This window comes from Polyodon spathula, chromosome 12 (genome assembly GCF_017654505.1).
Source record: "Polyodon spathula isolate WHYD16114869_AA chromosome 12, ASM1765450v1, whole genome shotgun sequence".
Classification (NCBI taxonomy): domain Eukaryota; kingdom Metazoa; phylum Chordata; class Actinopteri; order Acipenseriformes; family Polyodontidae; genus Polyodon; species Polyodon spathula.
The window spans coordinates 14,599,779-14,627,193 of record NC_054545.1 but is presented as its reverse complement, the minus strand read 5'-3'; the positions used below and the strand labels follow the sequence as shown (position 1 = coordinate 14,627,193).

The following is a 27,415-nucleotide window of genomic DNA, read 5'->3' as shown; positions in this document are numbered from 1 at the left end:
GAGCTGGATTAATTAAAGTGTTTGAGTACGGTTCTCGATCAGTTATGTAGTATGGACAGGGCCTTAGTGTGCCAGGTACAATAAAATATGTATATGTTTGTGTCACGGAATATCTGGGCAGGCTATCGGGCGTATGCATGATCCTGCAAGAGGGGGTTGGAAGCCCTATTTGACCCACCTGCCAGTAATGGTGATGAGCAAGAGTCTGTTGCGTGGACCTCTTTGATTGGTTGAGGGGCGAGTCAGTCCCATAAGCTCTCTTATTCCTTTGGTTAGACCTTGCAGGATACAGCACAGCGGAAGCTTTGGCCAGAGCATTGGAATAATAAAGAGAACGAAAGTATACTGACTGAGTAAAAGAATAGGCTGCCTGTTCCTGATACAGCAGCAGACGGAAGTGGAGACAGCTGAAGACGACTGTTAGTACAGTCCCTGGGACGTTTGTTTTTAGCTCAGGGGGCGACCCCATTAAAGTATTGAGGGAATAGGAAAACGCCATTTCATGTCGTGCCTCGCAGGTTGTAGTTTTATTTACAGTGGGTGGTTTTTTGTTTTGTTTTTCCTGTTTTGATTTCTCCTTTTGATTTATAGATTATTTCTGTATGTGTAGTACCTGAGGAGGATACCATTGCTGGTTGCAGCCCTGAGGGTATCCAGATTAGCATTGCTGGTACCCTGTTAACCTTTGCAGTGTCTCAGACACTTTCTGACTCCTGGGTTATCAGTGAACCACCCACACACCCTCTCACAGTTTGTTTAATATTTGTGATAGTTAATCTTCATTTTGATAAAGAAGCAGATCTGGTGTATAATGAGGAATGATAGAGTTAAATGTATAATATGGGTTGACTGGAGGCATTAGTTTAGTAATTATTTGCCTCTTAAAATGACTATAGGACTACATTGTGTAACACACACAGGATATATTCAGACAAGAACATAAGAACATTTATGAAAGAGTGAAGGTCATTTGACTCATCTAACCGTGTCTGGTTCCAAGTAGCTGATTGAGTTCAGAACTTTGTCAAGTTGGGTCTTAAAGGATACATGTGGTTTTGCCCATTCCATAAACTTATCACTCTTTGTGAAGAAGTATCTATTTCCCCCAGTCCTAATCCTGGTTACTGTATTTGTTTTCATGTATTAGTTAGGGAAAACTCTTCATAGGTCATTCTTTTAAGCCCTGGGATTAGATTGGCTGCTCTTCGTTGGACTCACACCATGGCCACAATGTTCCTGGGTGTTGTGGTGACCAGAATTGGATACAGTACTTTAAGTGCAGTCTCACCAGTGCATTATACAACCTCATCATAACCTCCTTGGATTTCTACAAGTTTATTGACCTGTGACAGATCATTTGATATCTGCTGATATGCCATGGGACAGACCTGCAGCCAGTGTTATTATACATGGAATTAACTTCGCTGATTGTTTAAAGCAATAATGCCAGACTCTGAAAGACGTCTTATTTTTTTTGTGCTGTATAAAGCCAAATTCACAACTGTCTGCACTAAGTCAAATGAGAATTATAAAAACTGCATAGCTGTAGTGGAACAAGAGAACAGGTGCTTTTCCAGGTAAAATCTGGAAGCGAGAACTTTAACCAAAATTTTTTTTTATAAATTGGCTAAGTGACACTGCTATAGGATGCCAGGGAAGCTTGTATATCTGTGTGGGTGTGTGTTTGTGGATTAAGGGGTGTGGAGCTGGCAGAGTGTCTGGATCTAGATACAAGACGTGCAGCAGTTGGTAAATAAAGATGAATTCTCTTTTGTTTGGCAGGCCGTGCAGTTCATTATTCTCCACTTTACCCAGCAAGTGTCCCAGGGAACGGCAGCTGTTTGTCATGTAAAGACACTCTATCAGGACTAGACAGCTTCTCTTCTGTACTCCAGACTGAGAAAAGAGGAAGGTGTTCCTTCTCCTTAACAAAACCTGCAACTTCCTTTATTACCTGGGGTTTCTCTGGAAAGGAAAGATAACCTCAACTACAAAACCGGTGCATGTACACTGTAGGCGATGCTAGTGTACAGTGACCATCTGTGAGAGAAGGTCAAGGTTGTTAATCTAGGCACACATAAAGGATCATATGCTAGATTTGCTGGGTGTATTGAAATGGGCTTACATATTTGCCTATATCTGAGCCCTCTGGTGGGGGGGGGACTGTGGACCAAATGGCATTTTTGCAAACTAGAACACAAGTGTTCACTTGAAATGTCCAAATTTCAAAACCCAAAGCAGAAATTCTCCTCCGTATTCTAGGAGTCCGTGTTACTGAACATGGTGTATAATAAAACACGTTAAAAAAAAAATACAGTAAGCAATGTGTATGTCTTATTGCACAGTCTCAGTTGTTTTGATATTTGTCTACAGTTACTTGGTCTGTTGAACAAGTTTGAACACGTATCCACTGTCGGCCATATTTGCCAGGATCCTTCCATTGTTTACTTTGGATATTGTTTTATTCACCGGTTGCCTGCATTTTGTAATTGGTGTCAACAGGGAAACCATCCATGAATAGAACAACACGCTCTCCTGGATGTATACCGGGCTGTAAATGAAGAATGTGCATCAAAGGGAACCATTAAAAGCAACATTAGTCAATTTAAAGATGTATGATTCTAACATGCAGCAAGCTTTCCCCACATTTTTTGTCCAAATAAGATATTGTGTTAAAGGCTAATAATTGATTTTGGGAAAAACTGCAAGGAAACTGAATAAATAAATCTGAATGTGCCACACAAGTGTTTAGCCAGTCAAATATTTGTATGTGTCTCTCCAGTGTTCTGTGAAAAAATGTTGTTTGCACATTTTTGTGACGGACATGAATATTCAGATCGAGCTCTGGCCACTGTGCATACCATTGCAGGAACTAGTCGGGGACTGTAATGAGATTGGATCCACATTTGTCTTTTAAAAAAATAATAATTAAAAAATAAATAAATAAATAAATAAATAAAAACCAGTGTTCCATTATTCTACCCACAATTTTCTCCCAAATGTAAAATGTCCAGTTACATTCCCCCTTACCCTGCACACCACATGGCTGGGCTTTTACCAGAGGAGCAGTGTGGACCATTTTCATGGAAAGAATCCCATGTGTCCTGTGTATCTATAATGTATGCTGATAGATTCAGTTTGGCATTTGTGTCTTGAATGCATTTGAGCATTTTACTTAGATAGCCTATGTGATGTAGAGAATCAAAACAGTAAAGCAGATATTATCTGCGGTGTGGGCATAGTAACTGTTTTGTTTTTTCCTGTTTTGCAGAATGGCGCTACTGTATTTTAAGATAGCAATTTATTGTAGGGTCTTTCAGGCAGAGCTCAATCAAGTATGGTCCTTGACCCCTTCCATCAGTGCCCTTAATTACGTGTTGGTGGAAAGCCCCCACTTGGAGATTTCTACAACAAGACTGACCTTTTTCTCACCATATGGGGCTTTGTCTGTGTTTTGCTTATTTCTTTAACTAAAATAACACATCGTAAACTGAATATACAGTACAACTGGAATACAGCCTTTCTCATAATAAGATAGTGCCACTGACAACTAGTGTGCCATTGTAGCTTGGGATTGATACTGCAACTTGAAAATAGTTAGGCCTTCTGCTTGCATTGTGTAAACAGGGAAGTAATTCACTATCCATTACAGTAAATTAACCCTGATTTCTGATAAATATCCTTTTATCTTGAAACAAGCCTTTAGATCAGTGTTGGTCATAGGTGGTCCAAATCCTTGCAAGGATTGCTGCTGTTGCTGTATGTTTGTAAACTGCAACAAGTCATTTTGGTCTGCGTGTAATAGATTATGGTAACATTTCTGTGGAAATCCAATAATTTTATGTAATTACTCTAGATTATGTTGGTTCATCCTCACCCCCTTTAAGTGTTTAATGACAGAGAATACGAGGGAAACTTAAAAAAAAAAAAAAAACTACTAAGATACATCTGTTTTAAATGTTGTATATGCAAGGTAAAGGAAATTAAGACATTATAATTATGTAACTTCTCATGTAGCTACCACTAATTACATTTCATGCCCCAGTGATGGTTTTCTCTTTATTAACAAGTTTGACTGATGCAAAATTATTTTTTAATGACTGCATGGAAACCTGTTTTCATCAGAAGAACAAACAAAAAACCTTTTAAAACTGCTAAAGAAGCTTAACTAATTTCTAAATGAGCTACGGTTATTTAAAACATTTGCACTGCAAAATGGAGATGAAAAATCTTCCTACGTGTCATTATGAAAAATGGCAACAGCAGTAATAACATATTGAACATCTGCTGTGAATCTAAATATAAAGTATACAGTGTTTTCAAGCAGGTGTTTCTTAACTTATGATTCATGTTGCATTGTCAGAGATGTAGTAAATCAGGTACTGTATTTACAATGGGTTTCATGCTGTTTTTAAAGTGACCCTACCTTGTTTCAGTATATGTTAAAGTTTGTTCCTCCTTGCACAAATAAAACAAACGTGTAGTCCATTTAAATTTATATCCATGTATTAAAAGACTTGACAGAGTTAAACCTAGCCAATACCTTTTAGTGCAGCACAGAAAACAGGACCAGAGGACACAGCTGGAAACTAAATGGAGGCCGATTTAGGATAGTGGGGGGAGAAGACACTTCATTACATGAGTGTGGTGATGGAATAGGTTACCTGTCCATGTTGTGGATGCCAAATTTAAGCTTTTAAGACCAGATTTGAGAGAGTGATATCAACCAGCTGCTCGGAACCAGATGAGCTTCGATGTTCCAAATGGCCTCCTTTCATTCATAAATTCTTCTATTAACCTGGGTTCACTAGTGGGTCTCACCTAGTTAAAGACCTGCCATGTGGGGATCACGGTGAGGCATGCGGGGGTGGTTCAAGTCCAGTTTTTTGCCAAGTTGTCCAAATGGTGACCATTTAAATTGGGTGATAAGATTAGGTATAATGCATTTTTAAATGGTCTGTTTCCTTATGACATACAGTTTTTTAAATTGATGGTGGCTTTAACAGTGATTTTCATGAATATCAACTGGCTTGTGTCTCGGAGGCAATGAAAAATGAAATTGACTAATTCAATGGGCCCAAGCACGTTTGGCAAAGGAAACGGGCCAATTGGAAAAGGATCCCACATGAGGTTAATTTGCACAGCATGGGGTTAATTTAAAGCAACCATGATTACAAATAAATTACATTTTATTTAATAAATAGTCAGTCCTGTGTCTGTGGCAGCTTTAACACATTTAAGCTGTTTTATGTATTTTGGAACATCTGTTTAGAAATTTCTAAAACATCAACACAGTAAATCGATTTTTCCATTGAGTCACTTTGTGCATTTTGGAGATAAATTACGTCGACAGCTGTTGAGATAAGAAATAAAAGAAGAAAGCTGGCTGCTTCTTTGAGTCCAGATAAGTATAGTTTATTGAAGATAGAAGTTCTGAGTTGCAAAGTTACAACCAGACATCTTAAAGGTTACATGGTGACACCAGTTTGCAGGTGTCCTCTTTCCAAGCAAGGATCAGAGCAAAACAAAGAGCATTTCAGTTTTTTCAGTTTAAATGCAGTCTTTCAATGACATCAAGATTTTTCCTTAAACCGATCAAAGACACAAATCTCTTATCACTTGGTTAATTGTCCATTTGTCTTGACCCTAGTTTCAAAGCACCTGGTTCAATCCAGTTTCTCTTTGAAGTAGCTGGTTTTTATAACCCTCATAAAATCGACTGTAATTTCCTAAGAAAACCTGTTTTATTTCTAGTTTGTACTGTCTAAGTAGGAATTTAACCAGAATCTGGCTTAATCTTTAACCCGTTCTGTGAGTTGTATTCTAAGACCAAAAATTAATTTATATCTAAATAAAATGTTCCAACAACAGCATTGCTTCTGCCATGAGACTGGAGACTATAGGACGAAGCTATGTATTATGCTCTGTTTTCATTAAACCTGTACAGATCGCTTTTTTTCCAGTTTCATAGCAAGTGACTTAATGGGACCATGATTAACCACTTTTCTTTTCTAGGAAATAGGCCAGCATTGGTGTGTCAAATGCCCTCCTGTCCTCCAGCTCATGAATTTTCTTATGTCCTTTTGTTTTAAGACATGTCTGACTGTGTTAACTGTTTGATATCAGATTACAAAATTTAGAAATCCCTTCTTGGATGTTATAAACCGTTTTGTACTGTGTGTTTTAAATACACTCACACAGGTCGCTATGCTTCGCAGTGGAAGTCTTATTGTGATGTATCATTTTCTTAAATTGTTTGTCTTTTTGCATTTTTCTTGCAGGAGAGTACATAAAAACATGGAGGCCAAGATATTTTTTACTAAAGAGCGATGGAACCTTCATTGGGTACAAGGAGAGACCGCAAGATGTAGATCAGTTGGAAACACCGTTAAATAACTTTTCTGTAGCAAGTAAGTGTGGTTTTTAAAACTAGGTTGTCAGTTAAGAGATTTTGTCAACACTCTCCTGAAATGCCAAACAGCTTCCTATATAGCCTTAGATAGGAACTAATATTGTTAGTGACTATTGGAGTGATGCATCGCAGCTAGTGACTGGCTCTTAAAGCAATGTGTTGTACTAGTATACAGTTTCATCTACAAGACTGAATGTCTCCTTTTACCTAGTGGCTTAAACTGTTGCCAGAAAAATGTGTCTGGAATGTGCCTTGTGACGTGTTTTGCACTTCCATTAAATACGTTAGTCTCAAATTTGAAGTTTTGAAAGAAATAAAACATGTTGTCATATTAAAACATGCTATTTGGTACGACTTTAGCTTGCCTTTTTTCAGGTTACTTGTTACACTTCCTGGATCATTTCACCTCTGGGTCAGTGCATGTGACTGGCTGCAAAGTATGTCAGTCAATAGGGGAAGCAGCTATTTGGTTTATGACAGGACAGAAGCCATTAAAGGGTTGGGAACAATTTCACCCTGCAGGTGGATTGACCATTAACTGAAAGCATGGCTTCCAAACAGATTTCTTTAAACAACTGTAGTAACATATATCCTGTTTTAAATGAAGAAAACAGGTGTGCTGTAATAGGTGATTCCTTTAAAACTGTGCATTTGAGACCTATATAAAGGATAGAAGTGCACACATGTTTGATTTTATATTTTGTCAGCTACAATCACTTTGATTCCCATGAAACTCAAAGCAGTTTTTTTTAGGTTACAATAGTTGAAAGGGACATGAACTCTGGTGGTCAAGTGACTTTTTCTTTTTTTTTTGCTTTTGTTTCTCAGTTAATTGCTATTATGCCCAATTCTCAACTTTCCAAAGACATTCTTAAAATAGTTCATAGGTCATTTAGGCCCCTTTTTACAAATATTTTATTAATTTTAACATGCTAGAATTATTGAATGAATGTCAAACAATTTTATTCACAAAAGCAGACTTACCAAAAACATTATCTTATAACGCCTGAGTAAGAACTTGCATAGAGCTAAGAGTCTTTATACTTGGTACATAGCTTGATTCTATGATTCTCTCTCTCTTAAATTTGATTGTTTATTGTATAAAACAATTTCTGGCTGCGTATGTAACTTAGGATCAAATACCGTAATTTAATATTTTAAAAATAAATAAATAAATAAAAATTGCTATAATATACTATTCAGTGTTCTGGAAACGTCATGTGTAATACAGGCACTTAACAAACTGTTAAACAGACATATAAAACCTGCAGACCTTTGATTCTAAGGAGATTTACAATGGGGTAGAGAAGCAGTAATTTGGTATTGCAGCTTGGCAGTGGGGGTGGCATTAGTATTTCGACACCTTGTGTTCATTAATTCGTAAGTTTCACCGTCAATATGACTGAATTGTTAAAATTGTTATACATGGATGACGAACTATAAATCAAGACATGCTTGAACGTTCCATTAATTTCTTCAGTTTCGTACATTGACGCCTATGAACTGTATCTTGTGTAAGCAGCAATAGCTTTTCCAAGTAGGCATGCTTGTGATAGTTGAACTATTTAGCAACATTCCTGGTCCAAATGGAAATTTATGATTTATACCATCGATATAATAACAGAGTAACGGAAATAAATAAACATGTTTCGGTTGCAGTAAGACAATGTGGAAAGTTTGAAGATATGAGTCTGTCTGTTCTGCAGATGATTGAACAGAGTAATTAGACAGCATATTGTTCACTAAACAAAACAATCCCAGTTGACATTCTTGAATTATAGTAGTTATTAACAAGCTGATCTTGGGTATTTATCTTGCCACACACAGTAGTCTGCTCTATCAGCAAACTTTAAGACGAAGTTCATAAGAGATCAGTCTTTCCCTGTTGTCTCCTGTTATAAAAGCATGTAAAACAGGCTTTCCGTGATGCTTTTGTTTCAGCAAATTACTGACGTGGTACAGTATTGATGTACGAAACTGTTAAGAGTTCATATTGAAATTGAGGCAGATCAGTAAACAAATAGCCCAGTTTAGAGCCTGGATTTTCAGAAACTGTCTTTGTGGAAAAGACTTTTTCCTCCCTTGAAATTGGATGATTTATTATTTTTGTATTTTTTTTTTTTTTTTTTTTTTTTTTTTTTTACCCCAAATTTTTAGTTCATTCATATTTATTTGAGTAGATTCTTATATTGATAATCAGACGGAAGTGATGTCACATTACTGTAAAATGATACACTGTTCTTATGTAACTGTATATTATAAAATGTGTAGTTCAGGGTGATTCATACAAGCAGATTTTTCACCCACTTAAGGTTATAGCAGCCAGTAAGCCAACTGGATGTCGGCTTGTATCATACAGCACCCTGTATAATGTCCTATATTTGTTCTTGGTGACCAGAACAAAGTTTTCTGTATGCCTCCCTCTGTTGGATCCCTTTTACCAATTTGTAACCTTATCCTTACCCCCACCTCCCAAGGACCAAGATATAGTAGAGGTATACGATTTGATATGTAACTAGAGAACCAGTTATCCAATTATAATAAAGCTTAATATGGACATTCAATATTACAAAAAAATATCACAATCTAGGTAATAGAGACCACCTAAAGGCTTTGTTCAGCTAGTGAAGACATGACATTTTACATGTTATACAAAACTATTCAGTATAATGTGAGCATAGGTCAGTCCTTGAGTCCAGTGTGATTGGTCTATCTGCATATATACATTCTTTTAAAATATATCTTGAGTTCCACTCATAAAAATATGATTGACCATTTGGTGTGTATTCGAGAGAAGCAATCTGACTCCTCTCCACGGGCACAGTACATACGATCCTACAAAAATAAAGCTAAAGCCAAAAAATGAAATCCCTGGCTTCACTAATCACGGTAATACCATCCACCTCAGAAGTGACCAAGTTTCTGAACTGTATTTTCTGGTGGTTCCCTCCATGTCCTTTTTTAAGCACCAAAGGCATTGATAAAGAGGCTAAGGACTAAGCAACTAGCCTGTTTTAATAATATCCCTAGGCTCAGCTTTGATGGCTGCTGTGGCAATAAAGGTAAATGACTCGTACTGTCTGCTTCTCTTTTCTCTGTTCTAAATCTGTGTAGAGTGCCAGCTGATGAAGACGGAGCGGCCAAAACCAAACACATTCATCATAAGGTGCCTTCAGTGGACCACCGTCATCGAGCGCACTTTCCATGTGGAAACCCCAGAGGAGCGGTGAGTGGGCTGGCATTGGCACAGGGAGGCTCTCCTCTCTGGAATTTATATTTTAGAGACATTAATAATTGCTGTGATTTGTTCAGCTGCTTTCATTTGAAGCCAATTTAATTGACTAACAGTGATTTCAATTTAAGTAATGTATTGCCACTGTGAGAAGCTCATTTTAACAAAACACTGCTAATTGGAAATACTGTGTCATTTTAAGATTTGCATTTAAACCTTTTACAGCCTTTCTTGAAATGTAGCGAAATATGTTCCTGGGTTTTATTTGAAGTCTGAAACTTTCCATTCTAGAAGCCACATGTTTGTTTTGTTTTTGCCGCTTATTATCTCATAGGCCTGGGAAGGGATTTAAATGGTTCTAATGGCCAAATTCAGTAGATTATTTATTTTGTTTTTGGGAGGAAGCATTTTGGGAAACTTCACATCCATGTAGTGGTGCTCCTTTTTTTTCTTTGTTTTGATACCAAAGAGTAAGCCCTTTACTACGTTCTGTCAAACTGTCGACATGTTTCTCTACAAAACAGGCTCTGTTGATTAACCTGTGTTGTTGTTGTTTTTTTGTTTTTTTATTATTGTGAAAAGGCTAGTTTCAACTGTAAGTACACTACTAACATGGCAGACTGTTAGAACACTGGTCTCGCTTGGAGCAAGGTGTAGCTGTGGGAGAAGATTGGGAAACGACTTTCATGCTGGGAACCTTCTTTGCAGAAGTTTTACACACCACCCTGCAACAGGGTTGCCTACGTGGTAGTGTGTCATTATTGCTTTATCATAATATCGTTATGTTGATTCGTCCTGTTTACCATAGGGAAGAATGGACAACAGTCATCCAGACAGTGGCAGACAGCCTTAAGAAACAAGAGGAGGAGATGATGGACTGCCGGTCAGTCTCCCCTAGTGACAATTCAGTCATGGAGGACATGGACGTGTGCCTCACCAAACCAAGACCCAAAGTGGTATGTCTGTGCAGCCTGAGCTACATATAGATTGTTTAATTGGCATGTTGAAAACATATGGGGCACACTGGCTTTAAAACCTGTTAAAAATAAAACAAACAAAAAAAACCTTAGTTAGTGTTCCTGACAATTTGGTTTTTTAGTTTGAGAGACCACAAAAATAGTATATTTTAATTTCGTAGTATATTTTATCGTCAAAATTCCCCAAGCAAATTATGCATATTTATAGCAGTTTGGAAGGGATTAAAATACCACACAAGCATACTACACATGTTGAAAGTATAAATACCAAATAGTCTTTGTCAAACATGCTATGCATAATTACCTGTACACAGAGCACAATGAAGGGATGTGTAGATTGTCCTGCAAATGCACACGATTTAAAGCATACGCATTGTGTAGATCAGTGGATCCCCATTACCTTTTATATGACCGATTTAATATTAGTACTGTTGATTAAAATGAATGTAGGGGAAAACGTAGATTTAAATCTATGATGGGGAATTAATGGGGTCTAATAATATTTGCTGTACAGCACACCGAAAATGTTTATTCAAATAGTCTAAAATTCTGGTTTCTATTTTCTATATACTGCTCTAGGGGTTAATTTCCATGATCAGTCTAACTTGATCAGATCAGCTAAACAAATTAACTGGATCTTCTGATTAGTACGCTGCAATTGGGACTCATTTTGTTCAGGTCCTGGGGATTTTCTGGTCCTGAAGTTATTTCGATTTGAAACTGACTAAACAACTGGTATGCTGCAATTGACCCATTGAGTTTGCAAATGCCAGCGTGGAATTTAAATAACATTCAGTGATGATAACTTTCGATGTAGCAGGTGAGGAACAGAGTAACAAACAAAAAAAAGCAACAGTTATTTAATAATAACCATGTTATAAATACTTTTTCGACGGCTATATTCAACATGGACTCGGGGATCACTGTGTTAATAGAATAATGAAAAATAAGACCAAACAAATGAACAGTGTCGAATATTGGATCCATGCTTTTCATCACAAACGCCACTGTGCAACATCTGTCATGCCAGAATTCTGGAAATAGACAGTTAGGTTTCTTGCATTTCAAATACGGGCATCAGTAGCGCTAAAAGCATACAGGGTTTAAAAGGTTAAATGTATTGCATACTTACAGTCCCTGAAGTACACTGCAAGTGTAATAATACTTGGAAATTAACCAGGACATATTTAAAAACTCCTTAAATGAAAGTGTTGTATGTAACTTAGATCTCTTTTTCTCTCCAGACTATGCACGACTTTGAATACCTTAAACTTTTGGGTAAAGGTACCTTCGGGAAGGTCATTCTAGTCAAAGAAAAAGCAACTGGAAGACACTATGCCATGAAGATCTTGAAAAAGGAAGTGATTGTAGCGAAGGTGGGTACGCTTTGAATCGAGAGACTAAGAGGGAACAGTAGACCATTTGAAACTGAAATGGTAGTCGTTGCTGGTCATTCTAATTTCCCTTTCTGGTGTCTTTCAGGATGAAGTGGCCCACACCCTTACAGAAAACCGTGTGTTACAAAACTCAAAGCACCCCTTCTTGACGGTAAGACCTGCTTTCACTGTAAAAACATAAAAATGTAAGAATTTACAATTTACTGCAGTTGTACAGCTTCACTTGGGACCAGTGTTGTTTTTGATAAGAAAAAAAAAATAGCAAGTAACTATTTGGACACTTTTTAAAACACTTGATTAAAATTAAATGGTTATCCTTCGACTGAACTGATGTATTTTCCATACTGTACAGTATCTTTGAACTGAGATCACTTAAATGTTGCTTTAAAAACAAACATTAAACATCATCCTTGAATGCATGTACTGTAATTGTACTGTGCTGCACTGTAGAAATAAGGATTTGAACTGAATTGCTACAGATCCTATAAAAGGGCAGTGTACATTTGAACTCCTAAATTACACCTTGATGCAAATTAAAAGAAACTTCTCAATTCAGAGTCTAGATCTATACCTGCAAATTGTTCTACATGCTGCATACACAAGGAATATTTAATGGTCGTTTTGCTTCCCAGTTTAAGGTTGATTTGGCAGACTTTATATTTTCAGCATTCAGTGCAGTTTGTCTTTCAATTAGCAGCTTTCTGTGTAGTCTACTCATCTTTGTTTGTGCTGTACAACAGCTGCCAAGTGCAGAACTGTAACTTTTGCGATTTATGCTCAGCACGTGTGTACAATAACATCTTGCCTTGTATAACAGCTTGGGTATCCTGTAATAAGAGACGGTGGTTTGTACAGGGTTTACAACATTCATTTCATAGGTACACTGTTTGGTTGGGGCCAAAAAGTCCAACCGAAAACAAATCTATAGGATTGTGATATACGGAGGGCTGGACTAAACCTGGCGGCAAGGTCTGCTATTAGTGCATACTTCCTGCCAAACACAAAGCTGGTAATTTTTGCCTTCAAATATATTTGACAGTTAGTTTGAATAATGTTTTCCCCAGCACAGGAACATTCTGAATGTATTTTTCAAAAGCAGCTGTCTTGTTGTGGCATTGTATTTAAAGTGCATAACAACTAGTGGGGCTCCCGAGTGCTCCACGTAGAGCGCAGGATGTGCCCTATAGTCTGGACATTGTGGGTTCAAGTCAGGTTAATCTTTTGCCGATCGAGGAGAGGAGCTCCCAGGGGGCGGTGCTCAATTGGACGAGTGCCGCCCGGGGGAGGGAGGGCTAGTTTAGCCAGGGTGTCCTCGGCTCCACCATGCACCAGCAACCCCTGTGGTCTGGCTGGGCGCCTGCGGGCTTGCCTGTAAGCTGCCCAGGGCTGCTGTCCTCCGACGCTGTAGCTCTGGGTGGCTGCATGGTGAGTCTGCAGAGTGTAAAGAAGCAGGCGGCTGACGACGCACGCTTCGGAGGACACCATGTGTTCGTCTTCGCCCCTCCCTAGTCAGCGCAGGGGTGTTAGAGGGTGTTATAGAAAAATAATTGGACATTAATAAATTGTGGAGAAAACAATAAAAAAAAAGAATTCATGACCACTAAATTAAAAAAAAAAAAAAGAAAGTACGTAACAACTTATCTGGTTTTCTCTACAGGGTTTAAAGTATTCCTTTCAGAACCACGACCGGTTATGTTTTGTTATGGAATATGCTAATGGAGGAGAGGTAAGCAAATGGATGAGTGGATTTGTATCCTTGTAAGACCCAAGTATAAAGGTACAAGGAAGGGTGTGAATGTAAGTAAAATACACTTGATGGGGCTAGGTGGAGACAGAAGGGTTATTCACTTTTTTGTGCCTTAACACCACTGTGGCTCAAGTGAAACAAGTTTAAAAGTATTTTATATTTAAAAATGATATTTGGCAATTTACTAGGTTTTAAAAGGCATTCTGTTTACATATTTTGATTTCAGGAAGTTAAGGGTTGGTGTGCACCCAGAATCATTCTGAGCTTAGAGGTTCTAGGTTCGTTTGCTCCAATTTTCAGTATATTTGCCTCTAACTGACTGAACAGCCTTCCTCATTTCTTTCATGTCATGTAATTATATTACTTTCCACTCTGCCAGACCCACCCCTCGTAAATATATAAAGTAAATATATGTATATTATCCATGTATGTGTGTAGAGATGATAAGAGTTGAAAGGTCATATAGTCGCAATGTTGCAGGTTTGAGTGACATGTAAAGACATATTTAAAGAAATTACTTTAGGATTGCAGTCGTAAAATATTAAGGGGAATATTAAACCAATAAAAATAAAATGTACCAGTGGAATAGAGGGTATTTGTCCTGGTTTGTTTGAACTTCAGCAATCTTCTTACTAAAAAGAAGCTGCAAATAAAATAAAAATAACTATACTGAAATCTGAAGAAACTTTGCATGGAGATTTCTTGAGACGTGGTCATTGCTTCATCCTAAAGATAAACATCTGTATATTTTTTGTGGAATGCATTTGTATGGTTTTAAATGACTACAACCCTTCCCCATCCTTTCCGTGGGTTAATACTGCTTGTTTGTGTTTCAGCTGTTCTTTCATCTTTCGAGAGATCGAGTCTTCTCAGAGGAGCGCTCTCGCTTCTACGGGGCGGAGATTGTCTCTGCACTGGATTACTTGCATTCGGAGAAGAATGTTGTCTACAGAGACCTAAAGGTAGGGCAATTACATCAATTAGATGTACTAGATGGTTTCTTTAGATTTGCCTGTGCTGATTGGCTTTTTTTTTGGGGTGGTTTACAATTATGTACAGCGTTTTATTTGCAGCTTGATCTGAAGATTTCATTGTCAGTTTTTGTACCTTTTTAGCTGGAAAATCTCATGCTGGATAAGGATGGTCACATTAAAATCACGGACTTCGGCCTCTGTAAAGAAGGGATAAAAGATGGGGCCACAATGAAGACTTTCTGCGGGACACCAGAGTATTTGGCACCTGAGGTACGGTCACATACTGTAGATGTCTGCTAGACTGAACTTGTAATTATAACTTTATTTTCTGGTTGACTGTTAAACCACTAATGATGATTTTTCAAAAACATAAGTAAGAAAAACTGAAATTGACCAAAGGGGATTTTAACAAACTCCATGTCCTCCGTCGATGACAATACTGCCGTTGTTTGGATTATTCAAATAGGGCCTTTTTTTGTGTATCAAGGTTATCTCTACATACATGTAGTGTAGGAGCTTATACTTTTTGTAAACCCACAATTAAAACTGCTTATATCCCATAAACAATGAAATACCCCCGTCTCCTTCCCCTTGTCTTGCCTTCAGTGTGTTCTTCTGTGTAATGGTGCACTTGCAAAAGGATTACAAAAGGATTTAGAAAGAAAAAGAATCCCTCTTTACACTACATCAAAGTGGGCCATGTAACACCGCAACAGGATACCCGGTGTCTGGCATGGCTGACAGACTTGGCATATTATTTCCTAAAACCAATCCAAAACCACAAATAATTCCATAAGTATTGATTTAACTAAAAATTGTTTTCCCTGAAATGTAGCAGTTTTGAGATGCATGTTAGTTTTATATAGCAATACAACTGTTAAGTTGGCTCAGCTGGGAACTTGCTTCTGTACTACAGTGAGTTTAATTAAAATACAGAAATCTAGCAACTTACTGACCTGTCAGTGTTACGATAGCACCTTGGAAATAAGAGATATACAGTGCTGCTTCTTTATTTCATTATGTGACTTCTATTTCATTATGAGAATCCTAGTAAGAGTACGACAAATGACCCAACCATTAATAATGTACCAAATTCAATAGAACAGCTGTGAAGGTGTGTGGTGTTCCAGCCCGTGTGGTCTCTGACAGATGGAATGCGGTGGGAGGGGGTGCTCACGTTGACACAGTTGTTTCTAGTTGTTTTTAGCCTCTGTTTGGATTTGCGGGTTTGGCAGCTCTTTGGAAACGTGAGCTTCCGTTTGGAGAAAAGGCCACTGCATCTACAGCTGCTTCTCCTTTGCTCTTGTATATTGAAGCACGCAGCTGTCCTGTGTTGTTCAGTCCTAACTCATGAAAGGTGCACTCAGTTCCCTTATTGTTCTCGTAAGCTAGACTGCCTTACAACAGTATTTGGGGTTAGTATTACATTCAGTCTAATTTTAAATGTAATTGAATGTATTTACGTCACAACTACGGCAGAAAATACAAATTTAAAAGGTGTTCCCTGCAGCATTTGCCAAACGGAATTACATGTGACGGACACATCACTTAGATCTAATAAAGTATTGAAAGCCTGAAAAGGTCATCAGGTTTATTCTTCAGCACTTGACATATGAAGACACCTTTTTTATGAGTTATTTTTTTATTTCTTAACTACCACAATTTAAACAGCTGGCAGTCTGCCCAGGTAACACCTCTCTGCGTCTGTGTGTGTGTGTGCATGCAATAGAATGTGTGTTATGGTGCTTGTCTGTCCAACAAATCTCACTTGTCAACTACTTTGTTTTGTGGTTAATTATCTAGAAAAAAGATAGAATTTTAAAAAATGAAGAAAAGATTTGGGGAATTTTAGAGCATTTAGAGTTGACTCAGACAGGAGCGAAATTACAGGCATTATTAACATTAGGTAGGTAGATTACGTTTCCAATTAGAGACGTTTAAAATTCAAAGGTTGAGCACAACACACAGTCAAGCTACGAATCAAGAAGTGCAGTTAACAGATTTATTGACTGGTGAAATACAATTCAGAGTTGCTGCAGTGTGTCCACTGTTTTGTCATTTCAAATATTTTCACAAAACAAACATTAAACTTTAAAGCGACAGTGTGCCGTGCAAAAATACATCATGAAAAACCAGATATGTAGGTGAAAAACGCTAGAATAAAAGTAGCTACATTTAAAATATAAATAAACATGTGAATTGTGTGGTTTTATTTTCTGGTTGACTAGTTACTAATAAACCATTACTGATGAATCTGACTTTACATAATCTCTAAGTAAGAAATTAGTGTCCAGTGTGGAAACACAACACGGAATAACACATTAACATAGCATCCAAAGTAGCACTATAGCATTAATATAAAAAATGCCTGTTACAAGCATGCAGTGTCTAATAAAAAATAAAAAAAAAAACATTGTAGCTTAATCAAACAGGCCGCAGAGTCTGTTTCATCTGATTTTGAAACCGCTGAAATCCACGTCATGATCATCATCATAACCTTCATCATTGATGACGTAAGCAATTGTCTGAATCATTCAATTACAATAACAAGAACAAGTACTTCTAGGCAGTTTTTTCTATTCACGTGAGCCGCGATATTTCTCATCAGGCATTATTTGCACGCGGTTATTAAAATCCAGAAATTAATAGTGAAAATTTTACTTTAAGATAAAAGTTGTGAGGGAGGTGATTGTTCAAACCAGGGCAGAATCTGGTAAATGAAAATTTGTCTCAAAACTCAGAATGTTAGATGTACCAAACAAAGCTAACTGCGTATGTGTTAAGTGTGCGTTTAATCTGCTTGAGTGGAAACCTGATATTCCAACTTAATACAATTACACGTTGGATAATGTTTAACTTTTGGGAATAGCAGAGCACGCCAGAACATATTGGCTATTATATTGGATTCTTTAAAAGTATGTATTGGTTTTATAAAGTGTTATCTGTATTGTTTTTCAACAATCGATCAATTTTCTAAAGAATACATATTTTAAAATATTTAAATCGAAAACACCATAAACGTTCATAGACTACCGTAGTTATTCCACGTATGAGGATCACTGAGTAACTCACAAGCACCCCTGATTAACTGACTGAAATACCTCTCAGAAAATTCAAAGAGTATTCTGTTTATATAACAAGGATAATTGTGGAAAAGTGTTTCAACAAAACTAAACCGCCAAGTTCTGAGAATTACTTTCCTTTGATCAAGCTCTGCTTAGCAACATGGTGTAATTTGGAACAGTGCAATTCTCCCATTCTGTCGTAGGATTTGAATGGATGCAAGATAGATTCCACAATGAGATCCGGTAAGAGAAGTATTCACTCAGGACCACCAAATATGAAAAAGTTATTCAGTGCTTGATCTCTCACGCTTGTTGTATAATCTTGTCTATCCACACTAATGCCATCTTAACGGTGATGTACTAAACAGTGTTGAGTTTTTCCCCTTAATTCACAAGTAAATCCTGGTTTATGGGAGAAATGGGGTTGTGGTCTGGACCTCCCTGTAAAAAGATGTTGCGTCTAAAGAGCCGTTCACACCGGACGCGATGTGCATGCCGTCGCTCTGCAGTCACACAGACCACTGTTCACATCAGCTGCGGCAGGGGGAAGCCAGTGGGCGGTTTATTATGTCACAGCTGCATGTACAAACAACAAACGGTAAATGCCAGCGGGAAGGGAACATTTTATACAGAAGACACAAAGCTTAGTAAAAAAAAAAAAAAAAAAAAAAAAGAGCTAAACATTATGTATGTGTATGTGTATATATAATATATATATATATATAATATATATATTTTTTTTTTTAATAAAACCTAATTTTAACCTCCCACACAAACTCCATCATAATCCCCCCACAATTACCCAAAATATCAGGCATTTGTGTTTTAAAATAAAACAAAAACATGTTGCTTTTAAAAATTGAGATATTTTATTTCTTTATTTTGTGAGTTTTGTCTGGTGTGAGTTAAAGGCATCATTATGCATTGATATTATTGAGCATTATACATGCAACTACTGCCACCCTATGTTATCAGACTTTTTTGGGGGGGGACGGATGACTGTAAACGCAGCAACAGTTGGTGGTACTGTGCATCTAACAACACAACCTTAAAAAAAAATATGCACCCAACTGTACAAAAAAGATTGCTGTTTCCATCAAGGGGGTTCTGCTGATGTACCTATACCATGAGAGTAAAATACATGGTTTAAAGATCTATTAGAAATAAATAACAAGAAACACTTTAGAACTGGAATTTCTCTTTATTTTTACCCTTTACTTGTTTCTTGCGGTTTTTTATATCATTCATGTTGTTAAAAATGTAACATTTAAAAAAATGATTGTACAGCTGAAACACATTTGTAATCTTCTGTCTGGTGTACATGACTGCAATAAGTAGAAAACAGAATATTGAAGTACCGAAGTACACTAATCACATATCCAATTAACATTATTTGGCATACATTATTGAGAGTAATAGATTCTGGGATGTACAGTATGGGGGGGAGGGGGAGCAATCTCAGTCTGGGCATTTTTGACACTAAAATGTTCCACATATCTGGAAAACCAGTTTTTAGATTGTGATGAAACGTTGTATTAACATTATTATTTAGCGTGAGTTATCAGGAGTATCAGATTGTGGAGATATACAGAGGTGTCTCTTTCTGTACATTTGTCTGTCTGTGTGTCACATCTTTTTTGCTTGTGTCTTGAGCACACAAGAAATAATTCCACATGCTGTAAATAAGTCCAATATACCACTGACCACTTCGTTTGCTTACCTAATGACATCTGGGTCTTAAATACCTCTTATCCAGTTTCCAACTGTTCTTTGCCATTTCTTATTCTATACTATGCGTACTGTTGATATACATCATGGTCATAAACTTTTTCAACATACTGATTTGAGTTTACAGCTGTGGCAGAGGATGTATGTTACTGACATACTTAGTTTTCTTTCACCAAGCTTTTAGAAGGGGGTGTGCACCCCTTTAGTAACAGGAGCACCCAGACGCCGGTAAGCACATTTCACCTGTTAGTCCTGCAGTTTATTTTTCAGTGGTAATTGTATCCGCATTTACTCCTCTGTGTTTTTGGAGCTGGTACAACATCTCTCCCCAATGCCTCCTGTGCAGTGAAATTACAGCCCTAATTACTTGTAAAGGATGAGGCTGGCTCCTGGAATCCTGGCAGATAAGCAGCTGTGTTGGTCTTCTACATATATGGGGCAGCTGCAGGCCCAGCTGTCGTTTTGGTGTGAATCATATGACTGGGGCTGCTGGAAATAGACCTGGAGAGAGTAATCCAATCACTTGATAAGCTTGGCTCTCCTGCTGCCCATCAAATCCCACTGTTTCCTGGCAAAATATTCTTTTAAAAAAAAAAAAAAAAAAAAAAAAAAAAGAAAATATGAATATTATTTTTAACTACTGTTGCAAATCAAAAGCTGTTTAACAGCTGTGTTGTACAGAAACGCTCCACCATCAAGGCCAAGGTATTTCAGCAAACACTGAACTTCTGTGGGAGCTAAAACATCTGGAATGGAGATTGTAACTTTCTAAGGACTTTTGCAACATTTGTTCGTGGATAACAAGTATTGTACTGTAGTATTGTATGACAGGGAAGGCAGTCCCACACACCTGTGTTATCCTAAAAATATAAAAAGTTTTTAAATAACCACAGTGTTACTGTTTTAAAGGAATCATTGTGTTTTGGCTTCCTCCTTTATATATTTATAGAATTTTAGGTACTATTTCAGTGAAATAACTGAAGGGTATTTTCATTTCAAGTATTTAGTACCAGTTGGAGTAAGTGTAGAATTGTTTTGGACAATGTAAAGTTTTACGTAGTTCATGACAACCCAATTCTCTACATGTTATATAGTGCCAGTATAAACATTCACACTGAGATTTCAATTTGCCTTTTTTTTTTTTTCCCCCCACACAAGTAATTTGTAAGCTTTTGTTAATTTTTATTAAAAAGAAATAAATAAAAGAAAAAAATTCAGGCAAATAAAGCCTGCAGTATATAAAAGGCCCCACATAAACCTATGGGTATACTGGTTGAATGGACAGAACCGTTTCTCAGTTTGTGTTTATTTCTGAAAAGGGCTGAGAGTAGTTGTCACATTACGCTCCCCAAACCATGTCATGTCCTCTACTCTTGGTGCTTTTTTATTGCAATTACTCAAATATTGTGTGTCTCTTTTTTTCCCAGTTGTCTGCCATATACATGTAACCTAGGCTAGATCAACAGTGTGTTTTATTAAAGTAACACCAGTGAGCAGATACGAAAGATCAAGAAGAGCAGCTCCTGTACTTGACTCAAAGCACCCTAACGCCAAAAATGAAATATACGTATTTTTTAAAACAGAATTATGGTAGTCAGAAAACTTAACAAAAAAAAAAAACTGTATAAAAAGTTCTTTGCAACATTTGGGATCAGCCTCCAGATCTGGATCCTTCTCAGAGGTGGCTGTGTTCTTTCAGGTGCTGGAGGACAATGACTACGGGCAGGCGGTGGACTGGTGGGGGCTGGGCGTGGTGATGTACGAGATGATGTGCGGGCGGCTGCCCTTCTACAACCAGGACCACGAGAAGCTGTTTGAGCTCATCCTGATGGAGGAGATCCGGTTCCCTCGCACCCTGGCCCCTGAGGCACGCTCCCTGCTCTCTGGCCTGCTGAAGAAGGACCCCAAACAACGGTGAGTGGTGTCCTTCCACTCCTGCATTTCGACCCCAGGAAAAGCATGCAGGAGCCTAACATATTGTTCCATGCTGCATTTAAACCATGAGAATGGATTATTACTATACTACGGAAGTTAATTATTAATTTATTTATGTATATGAATGCAGGAAAAATGCACACTAATATATAACCTATAGTTTACAGGGGTCTTCTGTAACAGGCAGCAATTACAAAAAATGTACACCTTTTACAGTTTTTCATTTCAGCTTCTTCCATAGGTTTGTTGACATATGAAAAAACTTCCTTGCCATAACTATATCTTATCCTGGGTGCAATCAGTAGTTGTACCCGGTGCCCGGTAATTTTCGGGCACAGTAGGAAAAGCAGCTCATCTGCTTTTATTATTTGTGAATGCAAACAGTGTAAAGATGGTGAAGCACACCAGTGTAAGTACTTAAGTTCAGTATCTTAAACAGACAGTAAATAATTTGAGTGTAATATGGTACTAACATGTATGTGCCAGATGTAGTGTCATGGATTTTCTTGGTGTAAATCCGTAATTTCAGGTGCTTGAGTGGGCAAAATTTAGGGTGAAAATCGATATAGGTTTTATAAAACCCAGGAATTATTTTGTAAAAATCAGTAATAACTGAGAATAGAGGAACTTGGTTATACTGTAAATCATTGATTGTCATATACAAATTGATATGGGCTGGTCGCAATAGCCTTCAAATAAGACAAGCATTTTCTTTCCTAACTGGCCTGGTACGAGATGTATACCACTCCGCCCCTAGTACAAGGCTTTCTGATGTGTGCTACTTTTGTCTAGCCGGTCAGTTCATTAACCTTGCCGTTATTGTACAATGCTAAAAATGATTGAGACAACGTTATCTCTGTGTGTGATATAGAATTGCCTGCCCCCTGCCCTCTACTTTAGCACACAGTGTGTGACTCTAAAACTGAGTTGTTTTTATTACAGGCTAGGTGGTGGCCCTGACAATGCTAAGGAAATCATGAATCACAAGTTCTTCTCTGGTATCGTGTGGCAGGATGTGTATGAGAAGAAGGTAACTACACCTGCAGCTTCTAGCTAGAACCATGAAAAAGGAATAAAGGGACAGAGTGGCCACTTCACTCTCTGTCCTGTAGGGGTCTGTGCTTACTTCATGCATTAACTGCTTGAGTAGTTACTTCAGATGTACAAAGTGCAGGTCCCACATGAAAACCTGTGCATTGGATACAAATACTTAATTGTTCTTACCTAATGAACCTGTCTTTTAGCTCTTTGTTGTTGGGCTGTATATCTACTCCGAATAAACAAACAGTTCATGTATGTGGGGCAGTTGTCAGTCAGGTATCTTAAAATGTCAGTTTATTTATGCTTTGTATGATGTTCTGAGTTTTGTTGCTTCAGTCTGAAGTATAATCCTTTTTACTCTGTATCAGAATCCTCCTGGTATTATCTAATCCTTTAGAAACCTAGTTGCCGGCTTCCTTCTGATTTACAAAGAAATCCTAAGATGCCACCTTTTCTTCTTTGTACTATTACTATTGGCCAGCTGGTGTTGCCAGCAATGTTAAAAGGTTACAGAATCCTATAACTTCTTTGGAATCCGAAAGGGCTCCAAAGGAACTTGTGGTTTAACTGGTGGTGGATTCTGATTTAAAATGTGAAAAGAAACATTGAAGCAACAGAACTGTGAACTACTCATCTGTAATATAATACAAACCTCAGTAGTAAAAATAGTTCAAATGACATTCCTCCTTTTTAAATAAATGCAGAATGCCAAGGAAAAACATTTAGTTCTATTTGTTTGAACTGATAGCTGCCTCCAGTGCTCTGTGTTAGGTTTATCACCCAAGGGACTACCGTTGGATGTCAACACTTCTGTTTGTTTCACAGCTCATCCCACCTTTCAAGCCCCAGGTCACCTCGGAGATAGACACGAGGTACTTTGACGAAGAATTCACAGCACACATGATCACAATCACTCCACCGGGACAAGGTACTTCATCGCCCAAAGATGTTAAGAAAATAACTTCAAATGTCATTTTATTGTTTGTTTGCAATCATTTTAAATTTAATTATTTTCCTATTCTTTTAGATTTCCTATACTTTTAGATTTTCTGTCCAGCTTTCTGCTAAATTTGCATCGGCTGGGAACTGCTGTTTGACTGTCCAGCCTTTCATTTTTGCATATGTTGAGAATGTGCATTGATCTGAATGAAGAGTTACAACTAGAAGATTTTTAGAGGTTGTACAACTTTGTTAGACAAAAGATTCTGACAATAAATGCTTTCAGATATTTTCCAAAAATATCAAATTTGATGAAAACTACTTGGAAGAGTTAGGGGGGACTTAACTAAAGACTTTAATCTTAAAAGGAGTTGACAAAATGAACCCAAACCAATACTTTAAATGCAGCACAGAAACAAGAACCAGAGGACACAGCTGAAAGTCATGAGATAGACTTAGGACAGAGGTAGGGATACACTTCATACAGAGAGTAGAGAGGGTACAGAATGAGTTACTTAGCCATGTTATGAATACTGAATCATTGGGATCTTTTAAGACCTGACTCGATGAAGTTTTAAAATAAATCAGCGACTAGGAACTGGTTGAGTGCTGACATTCGTTCATAAAAAAAGAAAAATGAAACACTGTTGTATTTCAACATTCCTGTTATCTGTTCTTGCTCCCCAGATGACAACATGGAATCAGTAGACAACGAGAGGAGGCCTCATTTCCCACAGTTTTCCTACTCAGCCAGTGGGACTGCCTGAAGCAGCAGCGGCTGCACTCCTCAGAAGTATTTCCTGCACACACAACCAGACTGCATTCTCAAGGACCTATTATGTTCTTTTTTTGTTGTTTTTTTGTTTTTTTCAAAGCAGTTTGAATAGTTTCTTATATATTTTTGTTTCTGCATTACAAACTATTCTACTTACTCCATTGTATTTTTTAAATAGACAAGGATAAGATACTTCCTTTTAGATGATCCTATGAAGGTTACGAGATGTGACACTACATTTCTTACTTTGTAGGTTCTCAGATTTTAAGCAAGGAAGAATTAGTAAGGTGACTTTCATTTTGAGACCAATGCAGCCCCAAACATATGTTGTTCTAGAAGGTTGGAACCAATTTAAAGAACGCTGCAGATCATTGTAGAACATTTTAATAAAACAAACAAGCAAAAAAAAAACATATTAAAATGAAAACATTAACCCAAGAAACAGTATGAAACATTGTTACTACATTTTAATATATCGGAATAACCGAATTAAATCAATAGATGTGCAATAAAAAACCTGCATACTTGCAGGACCATGCACAATTTTGCTGTGGGATTACACTCTTTCCTATGATATTCACAGCATTAATAGCCTCAGTGAGGTGTGGCAGCAGCAACAAACAAATATTTGTTGTGTTTTGTTTTTAAATTGCATTTTTGTTCATGGGATCAAGCGATATATTGACTTGCAGTTGTTCCTAGAGTTAACACTTTATTTATTTTGTGTCTATATACTAGCCATTAGTATAGTATAAGTGGTTTGCGTTTCACGTGATGTGAAGCACAAGTGAACATTTCTAAAGTAGTTGTGTGAATAAATGCTGCCTTACTTCTAAATAGGCTTGCTACTTTTTTTTTTCTTGCAAAAAATAACTTTTGAAATGATCTCTAATTTGTGTAGTTTTTACACTTGCTGTTTTGTCGCGTCTCCGTTCCGCTGTGAATGGCTAGTGGTCGCTGTCAGTCATCCAAGTGGTTCCTTAGTACTATAGTGTCACTGTCCATCATTTCACCCTGATCCCACAGATCACATTGTCTGAACCAGCACTAGAATTCTCTCCTTCGTTTAAACGTCAATCGTCAAGAACTGCATCGACTGCACGTTCATTTGCCAGCTATGGCACCTACTGTGGAATTTAGGGAAGGTTATCCAGGTCAAAAACGCGTTATTTAGAACATGTTTCAAATATTTAGTACCAGTTTTAATTTGATTTTAGTATATGTAATTCTAATTATTAAACATACTAATTTGGCCAGGCAGATCACTGAAAATGAAATGAGAACCAATGAATTTAAAGAAAATAGTATGTGTAATAAATGATCCAATTAAGTCACCTTAAATTCTGCTATTCCTGCCCAATTCTCGGTGGTATATGGACATGGCATTTGGCAAAGTCCAGTGAAAGATGGATAGACCTGGACCCTCAGACAAGCATCAACCAGCAGTTTCAGAGCCTTAGAAATCCCTTTAATTCAGTGGTAACCCCAGTGTAACTAATATGCATTTTTAAACAAGTGTTGAAAGATCTGAGATTGAGTCTAATATTGGCTATGGTAATTCAATATTCAAAATTCAAAACGGAAATAAATATAAAGACTGATTGTGTTCTTTGTTAGTACAAACTGAGCCATGTCACTTTCAACATTGTCTGTCTCAAGAAGTTGGCAGCACTGAGCAAATCTATATTTGCACCGTAGAAGAAAATCTCTTGCCGCCATGATTTGCAATTTTACTTATTTTAGATTTGTAAGCATATTTCATGTCTGAAATTAAAAAAGATGTAAAAGGATCAGCCCTTACATAGATACTACTGTAAAATGACCACCACCTACATGGGTAGTACTGTAGAATGATCATCCCCTAGGTAGAAAATGCATAGTTCATTTATATTTATTTAGAACACGTAGTATTTTATGTATTCTGATTGGTCCAAATCAATATTTGAAATGTGTAATAAATAACGTGTTTTTGACCCAGATGGCCTGCCATAGGAATTAGCGGGTTAACTCTGATTTTAATACAGGTGAACCCATTTTTATATCACCTCGCTTAATATCATACCCTGTTTTATTATCAAGGTTTTTCAAAAACCACTCGCTATGCACCATAGGTTTTTTGAGAAATTACCTCTTAAAATCATCTCACAAACCCGCTTATTGTCACATTTTGTGCAGCCTGTCAAATGCTGCATGGCCAGTTTTAATGGGATACAGTTCACTTACAAAACACCAACGTCACCAAATTTCTCCTCTTTAACATAGTTAGTCTTATACAAATGCACACAATCTTTTTCTAGATAATGACACAAACTGTTTCATTCCAGTTAATCATACAAAACGTATTTGCCCTGTACTAAACTATTTGTTTAACTGTAAAAAAACAACTACATTTATAACCTTAAAACTCTTTAATTCACTGTTAGTTCTTTTTTTCTTGCACTTGTAATGGTCTGTCATAGGCAAACGTGAAACTCGGTTTATATCATGGCCTGCTTTATATCACGAATTATCACGACAATCGTGATTAAAAAAAAAAAAAAAAAAAAGGGGGGTTGTCTGTACTTGTTTAGGCCTCTGAAAACATTTCAAATTTAGCTGAAACTTATTTATACATGTCCAAAAAAAAAAATGTAGTTGAACAAATCCATTTTTCAGTTGAATTGTGTAATTAACCAGTTAAAGTAGGTGTCGTCATAGACATTTCAATTAAAAAAGAAAAATTGGGATGCTACTGTATAGTGTAGCATTCAAATGAAGAGTAGTAGTTTTGGAGTGATGACTTCTTCTTGCATTACTGATTTTTATTTTTTAATCTTTTTTAATTTTTTTTACTTATCAGTGTTTTCAAATTGACTGATGAAAGTTGCTTTGAATGTCTTTTGGTTCAAAAGATGAATGAATGTAAAGGAGTTTCAATATTTCATAGTGTAATATTCCACACACTCTATCCTATTTGGTAGTTATGTCTCTGTATATTTACTTGTTTTAAAGTCTTGTTGTGTCCAGACTGATAACTTTGTTTTGTTTTGTACTGCCTGGTATTTTCATTTCTGGTATTTCTAAATTTGTTGAACACGTCTGCCAGCAGTTTTAGTATTTTCAGTTGCCTCAAAAATTGTAAAAAAATAAAGGATATAAATAATAATAATAAAAACAGTATTTCTAGTTTGTTTTGTTAAGATGGGTGAGTTTT

At 37.1% G+C, this 27,415-nt stretch overlaps 1 protein-coding gene across 2 annotated transcripts in view; it reads left to right on the top strand.

The window, feature by feature from the left end:
• The window catches only part of akt1 (v-akt murine thymoma viral oncogene homolog 1), a 52,954-nt gene extending 27,479 nt beyond the window's left edge, over nt 1-25,475 (top strand). For both annotated transcript variants that reach the window (XM_041265729.1, XM_041265730.1), the window contains exons 3-14: nt 6,282-6,410; nt 9,527-9,638; nt 10,453-10,600; nt 11,866-11,997; nt 12,104-12,169; nt 13,676-13,744; nt 14,602-14,727; nt 14,881-15,009; nt 21,232-21,446; nt 22,410-22,497; nt 23,334-23,436; nt 24,135-25,475. In XM_041265729.1, the coding sequence (XP_041121663.1) occupies nt 6,282-6,410; nt 9,527-9,638; nt 10,453-10,600; nt 11,866-11,997; nt 12,104-12,169; nt 13,676-13,744; nt 14,602-14,727; nt 14,881-15,009; nt 21,232-21,446; nt 22,410-22,497; nt 23,334-23,436; nt 24,135-24,214 (1,397 nt within the window). In that variant the 3' untranslated portion in view covers nt 24,215-25,475. The remainder of the gene's footprint in view (nt 1-6,281; nt 6,411-9,526; nt 9,639-10,452; nt 10,601-11,865; nt 11,998-12,103; nt 12,170-13,675; nt 13,745-14,601; nt 14,728-14,880; nt 15,010-21,231; nt 21,447-22,409; nt 22,498-23,333; nt 23,437-24,134) is intronic.
• The last annotated feature ends 1,940 nt before the right edge of the window (nt 25,476-27,415 follow it).